A 13,481-nucleotide genomic window follows, 5' to 3' on the forward strand; every position below is an offset into this window, starting at 1 on the left:
AGCTTCTGTGTGTTTATTTGGGACTAAATGGGCATGGGACCAGGGACAGAAACTTCTGTCCACAAGCTTGGTCTACAAAGCAAATTCCAGGACAACCAGGGCTACACAGAGAAACCTTGTCGAGAAAAAAAAAAGTCTGAGAAAATGCTATCAGCATTTCCCTGAGTTTTCTGAAAACTCAAATAAAACTTCTTAATGGTCAAATCAGTCATTCCATTAAACTCCAAAGAAATTCTTTTTTTTCCCCCATCAAATTCCAACAGACTAATATGAAGTATGTTGTTTCCTCATAATCTTTATGTGCCAGCCATAGTTTTCCCCCTCTGTTGCTGACAACTGAGTACAGACGTAGGGGCATGAGTTGTGTGACCTTTGACCCAGCCAGCCCTGGTCTTCTGAGCCTAAGCCACATCCCACAATTAAATCCTCCAAGTATAAATACAGACACTGTATTGTGTTGAAAAGCTCATTAGCACAAGACCTATTTTATAGATTACATTCAAATCATAGTGTAGGGAAACTAGCCCTCTGACAGGATTAAAGACGGTATTTAAATAAGGATCAACTTCAGCTGTCTAAGGCAGCTGTAGCAAGCCAGTCAGTCAGAGCACAGATACAAACCAGCCATATCTTCCTGAGGCCAGGATGAAGTCAGGGTATTCGAAGGAAAGTGACCTTTCTGAGGAGGCCAGCAAACACCATGACAGGCTCCTAATAACTCAGTTAGGATCTAGGTCTCAGTTCCTGCCTCTTGAAACTAAACAAGATAGCTTCTGAGGAAGACCTGAACAAACGGCAATCAGTCATCAACACCCCTGACAGTGAGGACAAGGGGGACTGCACATACTAGGTCAGGTCAACCCCACCCCCATTACCTCAACACAATAACCACGTAAGGACAAAGTCTGGGATTTGTTCAGACTTGCTCAAAAGTGGAAAAGCTATAGCCTTAGCCAACCCGTTAGCCCTAAGCAATTAGAAACACACTAGCTTCCTGTCGCGGCCGCCATCGGAGAGGAGCAGCCATGGCCCTGCACTACCCCATGGCCGTGGGCTTAACAAGGGCCACACGGTGACGAAGAACATCAGCCAGCTGAGGCACAGCCGGCGGCGCGGGCGCCTCACGAAGCACACCAAGTTCGTGCGGGACATGATCCGGGAGGTGTGCGCCTTCGCGCCCTACAAGCGGCGGGCCATGGAGCCGCTCAAGGTGTCCAAGGACAAGCGTGCGCTCAAGTTCATCAAGAAGCGGGTGGGCACGCACATCCGCGCCAAGAGGAAGCGGGAGGAGCTGAGCAACGTGCTGGCGGCCATGCGGAAGGCGGCGGCCAAGAAGGACTGACCCCCTCTCCCCCAATAAATGTTGTGCGGGGGGGGAAGAAACACACTAATATGATTGCCACTGGCATGAACTAATCCTAGATAGAGATGATCTCATTGCCTTTAGAATTCCTTTAGCTGTGTATAAAAGAGCCTGCAAGCTTTTCTGGGGGTCACCATTTTAGCCTTTGTGTTGGAAGCAGCATGTCGGTATTTCTATTCTCCAGATAATAAATGCTCTTGCTGATTGCATGAGTGGATGGTGGTCTTTTGTGGGACGTCCCTGGGACCCTAACACATTTAACCAGGGAACTTTGTAAACATGACTCATCATATCTGACAGTGTGGTGGTTTGAGTGAAAAATGGTCCTCATAGGCTCATAGGGACTAGCATTATATGAAAGCATTAGGGTGTATGGCCTTGATGGAAGAAGTGTGTCACTGGGGGTGGGTGGACTTTGAAGTTTCAAATGCTCCAGTCAGGCCCAGTGTCTCTGTAAGCATTTCGGTCTGATCGGGATGGGACAGGAGTGGGTCAGATATTCTGGCACTCTGGAGTCACAGGATACTGAGTGTTACACAGCTCAGGTGGAAAGGTATCCTGGAGCTCGGGAACCAAGGACCACCACAGGTTGCAGTAAGCTTAGCTGTTTACAGCCCAGCCTCAGGGAAAGGCTTCCCCAGTGTATCGGCTCTGCTCTGGCAGGACAGGGTCTTCCTGCTGGGGATGTTCGCCCAGTGTAGCAGTTTTGCTCCGCAGGAGGTTTCTGGGACGAAGTTGCTACAGTTCAGCTCTGCTCCCAGAGAGCAGAGAGCAGAGCTCTGCCAAGGGAAGGTTTCCTGGGCAAAAGTGTTACAGCCCTGCTTGCTCTGCTCTGCCCAGGGTCACCCCTGCTCCGTTGCCACCACAAAAGCTGATCTTCACCCAAAGCTCATCCAAGGGGTTTATTGGGAAGGAAGGAGCCAGGAGAGTGGCTACCCTGCCTGGTAGAACAGACACAGGGTTTGTATAGGGCTTCCAGGGTGGGGATTGGTCAGATTTTAGTGCTGAGATCAGATTGGCTAGAGCTCTGCTCAGGGATTGGTTAGTTTTCTGCACAGAATTAGGATCAGATTTAGAGCCAAAGTGTGTTTCTTTCTCTGGTCCTTTTTAGCCTTTTGGCTCCAATTTTAGGGCCAGGGTGCATTTCTTTCACTGACTCAGATTCCAGGGATAAAGTGTGTTCCTTTGGCACTGGTTTCAGGGTCAGGGTACATTTCTTTAGGTCTGGTTGCAGGGTCAAAGTGTGTTTCTTTGGCTCTGCTCAGGGTGTGTTTCTTTGACTGGTCCCTTTTCCCTCCAGTCTCTCTTCCTGCTGCCTGCTGATCCAGATGTAGAACTCTCAGCTCCTTTCTCCAGCACCATGTTTGTATGCTTCTCACAATGACAATAAGTAAGTCATCATAAGACTGGCTCAGTGGTTAAGAGCTCTTACTGTTCTAGAGGACCCAGGTTTAGTTCTTACCCCACATCAAGTGATTCACAAAGAGGTGTACATGAACCCACACAGGCAAACATAGAAATCAATACATCTTTTTAAATTAATAAACCTTCTCTAACATCGCTAAAATGGTTTTTGCTGATACTAGACAGTTATAATCTGAACAAGTAAGAATTAGTCATTTCTCACTATGACAAAAAAAAGTAGCTCCCCAACAAAAACTTCCGTATCACTTCCCCCAAATAAGGGAAGCATACATGTGAACAATGTGGGCAAGGATGACTTTGAATTTCTGATTTGGCTACCTTTACCTCCCAATTTCAGGATTACAGGTTGGTGTCAACATGTTCAGCTTCCCAGGGACTGTTTTGAATAAGAACTAGAGACTGTGTGCGAACCAGCTAGAGAACAAGAAATCAACCAGGTCTTTTTGCTTTTGGAGACAGGGTTTCTCTGTGTAGCTTTGGAGCCTGACCTGGAATTCACTTTGTAGACCAAGCAGCCTCGAATTCACAGAGATCCACCTGTCTCTGCCTCCCCAGTGCTGGAATTAAAGATGTGTGCCACCACCGCCCAACAAGAAGTAGGATTAAGGATGCCTAAAGAACAGGGGGGTCTTACGCCTGCCTGCTCTAAAAGTAATCATTCTATTGTTCTAAGGAGACACTATGACCACGATGGAGTAGAAAAGAAATCATTTAATTGGGGGTTTGATTACATTTTCAGAAGGTGAGTCCATGGTCATCGAAGCAAGAAGCATGGTGCCTGGCAGGCAGGCAAGCAGGGGGCTGCTGCAGTAGATGAGAGCTTGCTTTCTCACATCTAGATTAGCAGGCAGGAGGCAGAGCAAGCAGGAATACCTAGTTGGGCTTTGAAGTTTCCAAAGCCGAACTCCAAGGGACTCACCTCCTCTAAAGGCCACACCTCCTAATCCTTCCTAAAACAGCTGTAGCAACTAGGGAGGAAGCATTCAAACCACCACAAGGGGCTTTAAGGGAAGGGAGAAACTGGTCCAAAGTTGAGGCAGGAATACAAAATAAAACAAAGACAGAATCTGTTGAGACTATCAGTGGGAGCTACAAGTTTAGCTAATTGCTGGTGTAGCAAAGTTGGAAACCTGTAGTGCTTATGTCTAGCCTTTGTCAAGGGCTAGCAAGGATAGAGTAGGGGCATTTTTTTTTATTTTAAAATATTTCTTTTAGTCTTAAAATACTTTTTAAAATTTTAAGGCTAAAATATTTCTAATTTTAAAGTATTTTAAATTTTAAAGCTAAAGTATTTTTAATTTTAAAATATTTTTAATTTAAAATCTTTAAATATTTTTAAATTAAAATTTTAATTTAAAAATATTTTTAATGGTGTGTGTGTGTGTATGTGTGTGTGTGTGTGTGGGCATTTGGCTTGCATGTATACTGCGCACCACTTGCACGCTTGGTGCCAGCAGAAGGTGTCGTACCCCCTGAGATGAATTAAGGTCGAAGAAAGCCATGGGCGCTGGGTGTTAAGCCGTGGTCATTTAACTGCCGAGCCACCTCCAGCATCTGCCCTGAAAGTCGTTAAACCGAGACTATTTTTCTAATATCACAGAACTCAGGAAAAGTATGCCCTGTTGCCATATAAAGGAAACACCCAGAGTTCTAGAAGTTCTTTGTGACTTGACAGTTGAGACAGGTCGTAAAAGAAAAAAAAATTCGAGAATAACTTGAGTTTTTCTACAATCCATGCTACCGAGATAGCCTCCACTAGCAGCCCTGGTGTCAATGCCACTCTGAGAGAATATGTAAAGAAGAACGCTCCACGGACCAATCAGAGTGGAGTGTTCAATCACGCCACCAGGTGGGCGACCAATAGGAATGCAGTGGGTTCTATAAAAGCCGAGCCCACAGGGCACCTTTCACATTCGAGGAGCAGAGAAGAAAGGAGCTTCGAGACTATGGCACGCACCAAGCAGACAGCGCGGAAGTCGACTGGAGGCAAGGCTCCAAGGAAGCAGCTGGCCACGAAGGTGGCTCGGAAGAGTGCACCGGCTACTGGCGGTGTTAAGAAGCCGCATCGCTACCACCCAGGCACGGTGGCGCTGCGTGAGATCCGCCGCTACCAGAAGTCCACTGAGCTGCTGATTCGCAGGCTGCCGTTCCAGCGCCTGGTGCGTGAGATCGCCCAGGATTTCAAGACTGACCTGCGCTTCCAGAGCTCGGCGGTGATGGCGCTGCAGGAGGCCTGCGAAGCCTATCTCGTGGGGCTATTCGAAGACACCAACCTGTGTGCCATCCACGCCAAGCGGGTGACCATCATGCCGAAAGACATCCAGCTGGCTCGTCGTATTCGCGGAGAGCGGGTTTAGACGCCACAGGCTCCTCATCTTTGCAAGACCTTCATTCAACCCAAAGGCTCTTTTCAGAGCCACCCACCAAGTCTGAGAAAGTGGTTGTAACCTTGTAGATATGATCCTATCCTCTTTGCAGAGATCCGAACAAGCTGGCTGGAAGTCCAGTGCTGCGGACCCATGCCTGTTTAAGCTGTTTGGTCCGCAATTCCCTCCTGACTTACGTAGGTCTCGCCTGAACCTCTAACAAGGTTGTAGTGCTGACGCCCTACCTGGGAAAGAGTCCAACTTGCACAGGCGGCAAATACACTGCCACAACTATGGTGTGTGTTTGCATGGTGTGCCAGCTTGAAGTCCTCCAGCTAACTCCCATTACAAGTCCCGGAAATCTTGCACTTTGGTCTAAAAGACTGACCAAAGTGCAAGTTTTTCGTGTGTTAAAAGCCTTTCTCCTACGATGGAAAAGCACAGTGAGCTGTATTAAACGCTAGTCTGTTAACTTTGTCTCATTTGTTATGGCGGTTAAGGAAAATGTTTCAGGGATACATCCAGAGGCTCCTGTGTTCTACAGACTCTGACTTTCCATTTAGGGTAGGGAAGTCCAGCTATTGTGTTTACTCAGCCTACAGTATGTTTAAGCATCGATGGTAAAAATACCTCTAGCAAAAGGGTGCATAAGGCCGGGCGTTGGTGGCGCACACCTTTAATCCCAGCACTCGGGTGGCAGAGGCAGGTGGATCTCTGAGTTTGAGACCAGCCTGGTCTACTGAGTGAGTTCCAGGACAGCCTCCAAAACAATACAGAGAAACCCTGTCTCGAAAAACAACCCCCCCCAAAAAGGTGCATAAGATGCTAGTATACAATCAAAAATTCTTGAAGTGCAATAGGTCTCATTTACTCAAAACTGAAAAGCATCATGGCTTTAGTTTTCAGAACTGGAGATCATGTAATTTTAAAATGTATGTAAGTTAATGACTAATGATCCCTAGAGAGCCATCCAGAAAGTTTAGAATGTCCAGGGACAACTGTCCCTTTCTCTCAAATCAGCTGTAACCTAGAAATATATCTATAGTTGGGAGCTAAAGTCATGGCTCAGCAGATAAAGTGCTTTCTACTTAAGTGAGGTCCTGATTTTGATTCCCAGATCCCAGGTAAAAAGCCAGGCATGGTGGTATATACTTATAACCCCAGCACTAGGGACACAAGAGTTCTGGGACTTGATGGCCATCAGCTTAGCCTACTTGACAAATTGCAATCCAGTTAGAGACCCTGTTAAAAAGGAAAGATAAAGTGGGGGTTATACAGACAGCTAGGCAGTTAAGATGCTTGCTGCTCCTCGAGAGGCACCCGTTTGGTTCCAGTACCCACATAGGGTGCTCACAATTGCCTGTAACTCCAGCTCTACAGAATCTAACACCCTCCTCCAGATATGCATACACAGGCATACTAGGAAGTGTGCACATGCAAGCAATAATAAAATAAAACCTAAAAGGTTTAAGGCTCCCATGGAACAACATCTAAGGTCTTCTAAACTCACCTGACTTGGATGTCTCAGTGTGGGTGTGGGTTCACAGGGTCCATCAAAAGAAAACCCAGAGACACTTTAAAAATGAATTTAACCATTGCAGCTGCAGGGGATCCCAGCTTTGAGGAACTGAAGTATAGTCCCTACACCCAGGACATTTTTTTTTATATTTACACTTTAGCAAGTTGATTACAAACTTGGATGAGGCTTCCAAAAAGACAATGCCAAGAGCAAATTCTCGATTCATCCGGTACCACAGCTTTCTGAGTTTCCTAAAGCGAACTTTGCATAGGCCTTTGTCTTCTTGGGAAAGTCCCAAAGAAAGTTCACATAAGGGGACAAAAGATCCAGTCTGTCAAAGGATGAGTTAGGCTCCGTGCTAGCTCTCTGGAGGTAGGCCAGGTGCCACCCAGTGATAGTTGCTATCACTGCAGCACCAGATCAGCAGGATACCACTGTAGTCACCAACACATTAAAAAAATAAGATACATAAATATGCATGTGTCTGCGCACGTGTGTGCTCTCTCAATATGTATGAAGTTACTCTTTTCTGATTTGTGAGTCCCATGGACAAGCTGTCAGACAATGATAGGAGGATCCTGCTGGGTCTGAGTTTGGCCTGTGGAGCTTTAGGAACGGAACTGCCCATTGAGTAAGGTATATTTGGAAGCTTCTAGAACTTTAGTAAAGTAGCAGAAAGAATTTTGGGACTCTTTGTGAGCCCCACTCTCTAGCCAGCCCCAGCAATCCTACTACTCAGCTGCAGGCTTCCCTAGTTGACACCTCCAAGGACCATCTGCATAGACTGCTTCCTCCGCACCTGGTTAGAGATCACTGTTCAGCTTGGGCTGCCATGAAAAGTCACTGGAGATGTGGTACCCAGGACATACTCACACTGACAACATTCCCCTGTCTTTGGGAGTCTTTGGAGGCTGGACTCAACATTTACATGATAAAGACTTGACTCCTATCACTTTAGAATGACTGTACCTGTATCTTTAAGGACAGGTACTTGAGGTAATTAAAGTTGTTGGGATGATCTTAGGTCAGGGTGACTGGTGTCTTTGTAAGAAGAGATCAGGACACAGACACCCATAAGACACCGTGAGGACTAAGAGAAGACATGACTGCAAGCCAAAGAGAGGAGAGCAGTCTTGAAGAGACAGCCCTCTGAAGCATTTCAGACAGGAAGAAATTCCTTGCTGCCAGCGGTGGTGCAGCATGTAATCCCAGCACCTGAGAAACTGAGATGGGAAGATCGCAAGCTGGAGACCAGCCTGGAATACCCCATCTTTAAAAACTGTGACTAAGTCTCCCAGACACTCTACTAGTATGAGCACAGCTGGTATGGCTTGATGGCAGACTGCTATATGGGTGTGTGGGTTCAAGCGGCCCGAATAAAGAAGACACAGAGGCCCTCTTAGGATGAGTCAGCCTTTCCAGCTCTAGTCAAGGGGAACTGACTCACTGCCCCTCAGTAAAGGGCGTTTTTATTGTTATACAATTCACACCTGTAGCAACTTAATTTCCTATACCGAAACCTCTTTTCTATCTGAGCTCCTCAAAGAGACAATGCCAATGCAGATTCCAAAAGTCCCAGGACATCTGAGTTTGCTGAGTTCTCCAGTGAGCAGGTTTCGCATAGGCTTGAACCTTTAGGAAAGAAACTTTCAGATAAGATTTACTTCCAACAGAAGGTACCGGACACAAAGGGTAGCCATCCCAAAAGGCAGATCAAAGCTATGTGCTAACACTCCTGAATCAAACCAACTGCAGAGTTCTGCAGGAAGGAACCCTTGCCACAGTAAAACACTAGCCTAGCCTGTGCAAGGTTCTGGGTTCAATCCCTATCTAGCAATCCCCTCAAAAAATGAGCAGGAATACTTTTTATTATTCTCCTTCCTCCATACAACACAGAGAAGGCCTTCTGGAATTCAAAACAAAAGAAGCTATGGACTCTTGCTGTGCCTGTAAGTACAATGGAAATTATGTGACTATATTGGGCCTAAAAAAGGCACGGATGTGAGGCCCAGTGTAAGCTCCTGAGCCTGGCTAGAGTTTGGCGACCTGTCTCTGGCCTGTAACCTCCACATGGGGGTGACTCAGTAAGACCTGATGTAAGGTTGCCCCCTGCCTAGCTACATGCCAGCTTGGTGGAATACTATTGACCTCTGCTCCTCACATCATCTTATCCCATCCTGTGATTTCCATCCTCTACTTCAGCCCCGGGAAGAGACTGGCTGGACCAGCCCTTCCTCTGCTCTACCTGCTGGAGGGCTGGAGTCATTAGTCACAGTGGAGTTGGGGGGACGGATGGGGACTGTCCTGCAGAGAAAGACAGATGATCACTAACTCGGGTAGTGAGGCACTGGACTGACTTCAGATCAGCCAATTACTGGGGACCATGGCTATCCCTTTCCCAAGACCCCGGTTTATAATGTACCCTTTCCCAACCTGATGTGTGGAAACAGACTCCAAAAATTCTGTGGCTTGCTTGAGATGCCCAGCATCATCTAAAGTCAGGTGGAGAATGAATGCTGAAGTCTGACGCCCTTTCCTCCAACCTCCTGTAAGTTAATGCGGAAAAGACACCGGAGGAAAAATCCCACATGCTTGCACATGAGTGGTGCGATGCAGGTTGGACCCCAAGTGTGCTATCTGACCTGATGTGTCCTGTGCTGTATCAAGACAACCTCAGAAATTTCTGCCTTTCCTTCAAGCCCTTCTGGTCCAGGGAAACCTCCAGAGTGATCTGTGTGTTTGTCTCTCCTATGAGCCCTTTCTACTTCAAAGGTGAACTTGGCCTACCCTTTTATTTTCTGTATTTCAGGCTGCAGTGGCATCTAGGACTTGCCGGCCCTGGATGTCCTTTCCCCTGGACTGCCCAACTCCTAGGTAGGGAACAGGTCACTAGGACTTTGTATTTCATATACAGACCGTTTATGCTGAGCTGGTTAAGAGCACTGGGCTGCTCTTGCAGAGGGCCTGAGTTCAGTTCCCAGTCCTCACATCATGGGGCAGCTCACAACTACCTGTAACTCCAGTTCAGGGGCTGGAACACGTCTGGCCTCCACGGGCAATGCACTCATATGCATACCCACATACATGCACTGTAGAAGGACATGAGGTCCCATGCATGCAGATAACAATGGAGAAGCCAGAACTGTTAAACATGCTTGCTACCCTCTTCACTGGAAGATGTTTACACCTATTTCACCCGGAAGCCTGGGAGTGGCTGTTGCTTGTAGCCTATAATCTTTGCTATTCCCTGACACCCCAGACTCCTGAGCACTGTTTCTCAAAGGACCCATTCTTATGGAAGAGGTTCTATATACTTTACAAAAGAGCTTTACTGCTATGCTTATTACAAACCCCTCCTCCTAGACTCTTATCCTGAGCCCTGTTTCTCCGTCACTAGAACTCATGAAAGAGGCACTTTGCAAAACACCTGTGCTTTGCAAAGGAATCTGATGCACCTCGATGCCCTCACATCTTAAGCTTTATTGTGATAATTGTGACAAGAAAACTTTTTTCCAGAGTTATGCTGTGCTTAAACATGTCAAAAATAAACCCACTTGGGAGTCAGACTCCAGGAGTTTGAACCAGCCAAGCTAAGTTGTGCTGAACTGGGTTTCTTTCTTGCCTCTCAGGGTTTGTTTCTCTGCCAGCCGTAGAGTTTGCAGAGACACACACACACACATGATTAAAAATAAAAATTAAATAGTAAAAAAACACTTACTCAGTTTGTGTTGCTATGACAGAGGCCTGAGGTCATCTCCTTCAAGGGGGAAGGTTTATTTTGGATCCTGATTTGAGAGACTTCCGCATGGCTGACATTGCTTTGGGGTTCGTGGTGTCACTGTTCATCGCCAACATATGAACGGTATTGTTCACCTCAATCAAGCAAAACGAAGAGACAAAGTAACTACCATTTTAATCCCCCTTCACGGACACACCCAAATGTCCTAACATCCTTCTGCAAGGCTCCAGTTCCTGAAGCCTCTACCACTTCTTAATAGTGACACACTATGGTGGCAAGGCCCTCAATATATGGCATCTTAGAGGACATTCCAATATAATTATAGCATGTACACATAGTGTAGGGTATGATAAAGATTATACTGGTAAGTTATCATGTGTTGTTTATATCTGTTGAGAGCTGATCCTGTTCAAGTGTCCTCCAAGACTCCTTGTCACAGGCTAGCTATAGGGAAAAGGGACCAGTCAAAGAAACACACCCTGAGCAGAGCCAAAGAAACACACTTTGGCCCTGCAACCAGAACTAAAGAAATGTACCCTGACTCTGAAACCAGTGCCAAAAGAACACACTTTGTCCCGGGAATCTGAGTCAGTGGAAGAAATGCACCCTGGCCCTAAAATTGGAGCCAAAAGGCTAAAAAGGACCAGGAAAGAAACACACTTTGGCCCTGAAACCAGAGCCAAATCTGACCCTAATCCTGTGCAGAAAACTAACCAATCCCTGAGCAGAGCTCTAGCCAATCTGATCTCAGCACTAAAATCTGACCAATCCCCACTCTGGAAGCCCTATATAAACCCTGTGTCTGTTCACCTTGTGTCTGTTCATGCTACCAGGCTGTCCTCTGCTGCTCTGGCATAGGGTAGCCACTCTCCTGGATCCTTCCCTCCCAATAAACCCCTTCAATGAGCTTTGGGTGAAGATCTTTTTTTGTGGTGGTGATGGAGCAGAGGTGACCTTGGGCAGAGCAGGGCTGTAACACTTGCCCAGGAAACCTTTCCTTGGCAGAGCAGAGTTGTTACCCTCCACTCCCTGCTCCGCTCTCTGCTCTCCAGGAGCAGAGCTGAACTGTAGCAACTTCACTGGAGCGAGCAAAACTGCTACACTAGGTGAACATCCCCAGCTGGAAGACCCTGTCCTGTGGGAGAGGAGTTGATACACTGGGGAAGCCTTTCTCTGAGGCTGGGCTGTAAGCAGCTAAGCTTACTGCAACCTGTGGTGGTCCTTGGCTCCCAAGCTCCAGGATACCTTTCATCTGAGCTGTGTAACACTCAGTATTCTGTGGCTCCCAAGTGCCAGAATACCTGACCCACTCCTGTTCCATCCCAATCCAACCCAAAACGCTTACACTAGCCCCTACCCCAGGACAGGGAGGAAGGAGAACAGCAAACATCCAAGTGCATTAAAACCTTGTGCCCTTGTGAACAACTAGAAGGAAAGCTATTTCCAGCAGAGGTTACTGTTGGTTATCCCATGGCATAAGAATTCCAGCAGTGTTGAACTGGCAAGATGGCTCCGGAGTTAAGGGGCTTGTTGCCAAGCCTGACTTGACCGGAGTGTGATCCCCAAGATGCACGTGGAAGCAGGGAACCGATTCCTGCAAGTTTTTTTTATGACCACTACATGTGTGCCATGGCACTCACCCCATCTCCATCACATACACAGTTAAATAAATGTAACAAAAAATAAGTTTAAAATGCCCTCCACACATACAGTTAAACCAATGTAATAAGACATAAGTTTAAAATGCCTACAGTGTAAACACAAAGCCAGAGATTTGTCCATAGATGAAGACATGCTGCTCTCCCAGAAAAATCTCTCAGTCAGAGACGTCAGTAGTTAGCAAGATCAGCAAGATGCTGTCCAGGCAGTTGATATGGGGAGTGGGGGCTGGGGTGGGAGAGTGTGTTCATTAGTGCTGATTTGTTCGCTTGGTTTTTAAAATATTTCTTTTAAAACTCTGTGGTTCCTTTGTCCAATGTAAGCTCGGGATCCAGCTTACATCCCCTTGCTGGTGAGATGAGGCACCTAAGGCCACCACACTGCTCTCCAAGAGTCGGCTGGCTTCCCACTGCCTGCTACACATGTCTGCCAGGGAGGAGACTGCCCAGGAACATTCCAGCCCAGCCAGCTCTGGGAAAAAGCCAGCGATCTACACCTATAAGCACCATCTCCACATAGAACCAGGCTGTCTAGCCACGAGGATGATGTCCTGACACTGCTTAGCTGTCCGGGGATCTGATCCTGCCTCTTCTTTTTCCTTTACCCCAATAACCTCAGGCTCAGCTTTATCTGTCCAGTCAGTGTCTCAGTTGGGCTGAGACTCCAAGCATGCTGGGCCACTGGATCAAAGCCACCCTGAGAACCCATTTGGTGGTGACCACCTGGAGGAGCTGAGGCAGGAGCCTGGCAGGGTTTTCAGTACAGCCAGTGCTACACAAGCGGGACATCCTCACAAACGAAATACTGTAAGTGCTGCCAGGAACCTTCTCTACCTTCCGTTGGCACAGCTGCTTCCTTCCTCCCTGACAAAGCAGGACAGCTAGGGCTGGCAACTCCAACCCCAGGCCCTGTCTTTAAACCGCCAGCCCCAACTACTCCTCCTCCTCCTCTTCCTCCTCCCCCGCCCCCTTTGCTTTTTGAGACAGGGTTTTTGGAACTCCTGTAGGCCTGTAGACCAGGCTATCCTTAAACTCAGAGATTCACCTGCCTCTGCCTACTGAGTGCTAGGATTAAAGGCGTGCGCCACCACCGCCTGGCTTTTAGCCCCCAACTTTTAAACGTTCCCCTTTCCACTTTCCTGGCCCCCATCCCTGCAAATCCCATCACACAGCCTGCAGTCCCAACCGGGCCACTCATCTCTTCTCCCACTCATCTCAGTCCCCACCCAGAAGAGTGAGCCCCACCCCTCATCTCTTGGTCCCGCCCCCATCTCTGTCCCCGCCCCTTTCTCTCTGGTCCCACCGCTCACCAGCGAGGCCCTGCCTCCATCCTTTGGTGCGGTGCAGCAGCCTCAGCCCCGCCCCCGCAAGGCAACCCGCTTGCGTGCGTTGACGCCACAAAGCCCCTCTG

At 47.6% G+C, this 13,481-nt stretch overlaps 1 protein-coding gene, 1 long non-coding RNA gene and 1 pseudogene across 3 annotated transcripts; 2 read left to right on the forward strand and 1 right to left on the reverse strand.

Moving 5' to 3' along the window:
- The first annotated feature begins 1,010 nt into the window (after nucleotides 1–1,010).
- On the forward strand, nucleotides 1,011–1,347 carry LOC101828695 (annotated as a pseudogene).
- A 3,216-nt stretch (nucleotides 1,348–4,563) lies between these two features.
- On the forward strand, nucleotides 4,564–5,616 carry LOC101828432 (histone H3.1). The gene has a single exon (XM_005067711.2). The coding sequence runs from the start codon at nucleotides 4,735–4,737 to the stop codon at nucleotides 5,143–5,145; it is 411 nt and encodes a 136-aa protein (XP_005067768.1). The 5' UTR covers nucleotides 4,564–4,734; the 3' UTR covers nucleotides 5,146–5,616.
- A 2,473-nt stretch (nucleotides 5,617–8,089) lies between these two features.
- Nucleotides 8,090–13,428, reverse strand: LOC121141147. Of its 2 annotated transcripts, XR_005878045.1 has the most exons (5): nucleotides 13,381–13,428; nucleotides 10,392–10,546; nucleotides 9,107–9,219; nucleotides 8,919–8,977; nucleotides 8,090–8,305 (listed from the first exon to the last, which is right to left on the reverse strand). It is a non-coding gene; the product is annotated as an uncharacterized LOC121141147 (long non-coding RNA). The 2 variants fall into 2 exon arrangements; XR_005878044.1 differs by lacking the exon at nucleotides 8,919–8,977.
- Nucleotides 13,429–13,481: the final 53 nt, after the last annotated feature.

Source organism: Mesocricetus auratus, unplaced genomic scaffold (genome assembly GCF_017639785.1).
Source record: "Mesocricetus auratus isolate SY011 unplaced genomic scaffold, BCM_Maur_2.0 Super-Scaffold_100007, whole genome shotgun sequence".
Taxonomy (NCBI): Eukaryota; Metazoa; Chordata; class Mammalia; order Rodentia; family Cricetidae; genus Mesocricetus; species Mesocricetus auratus.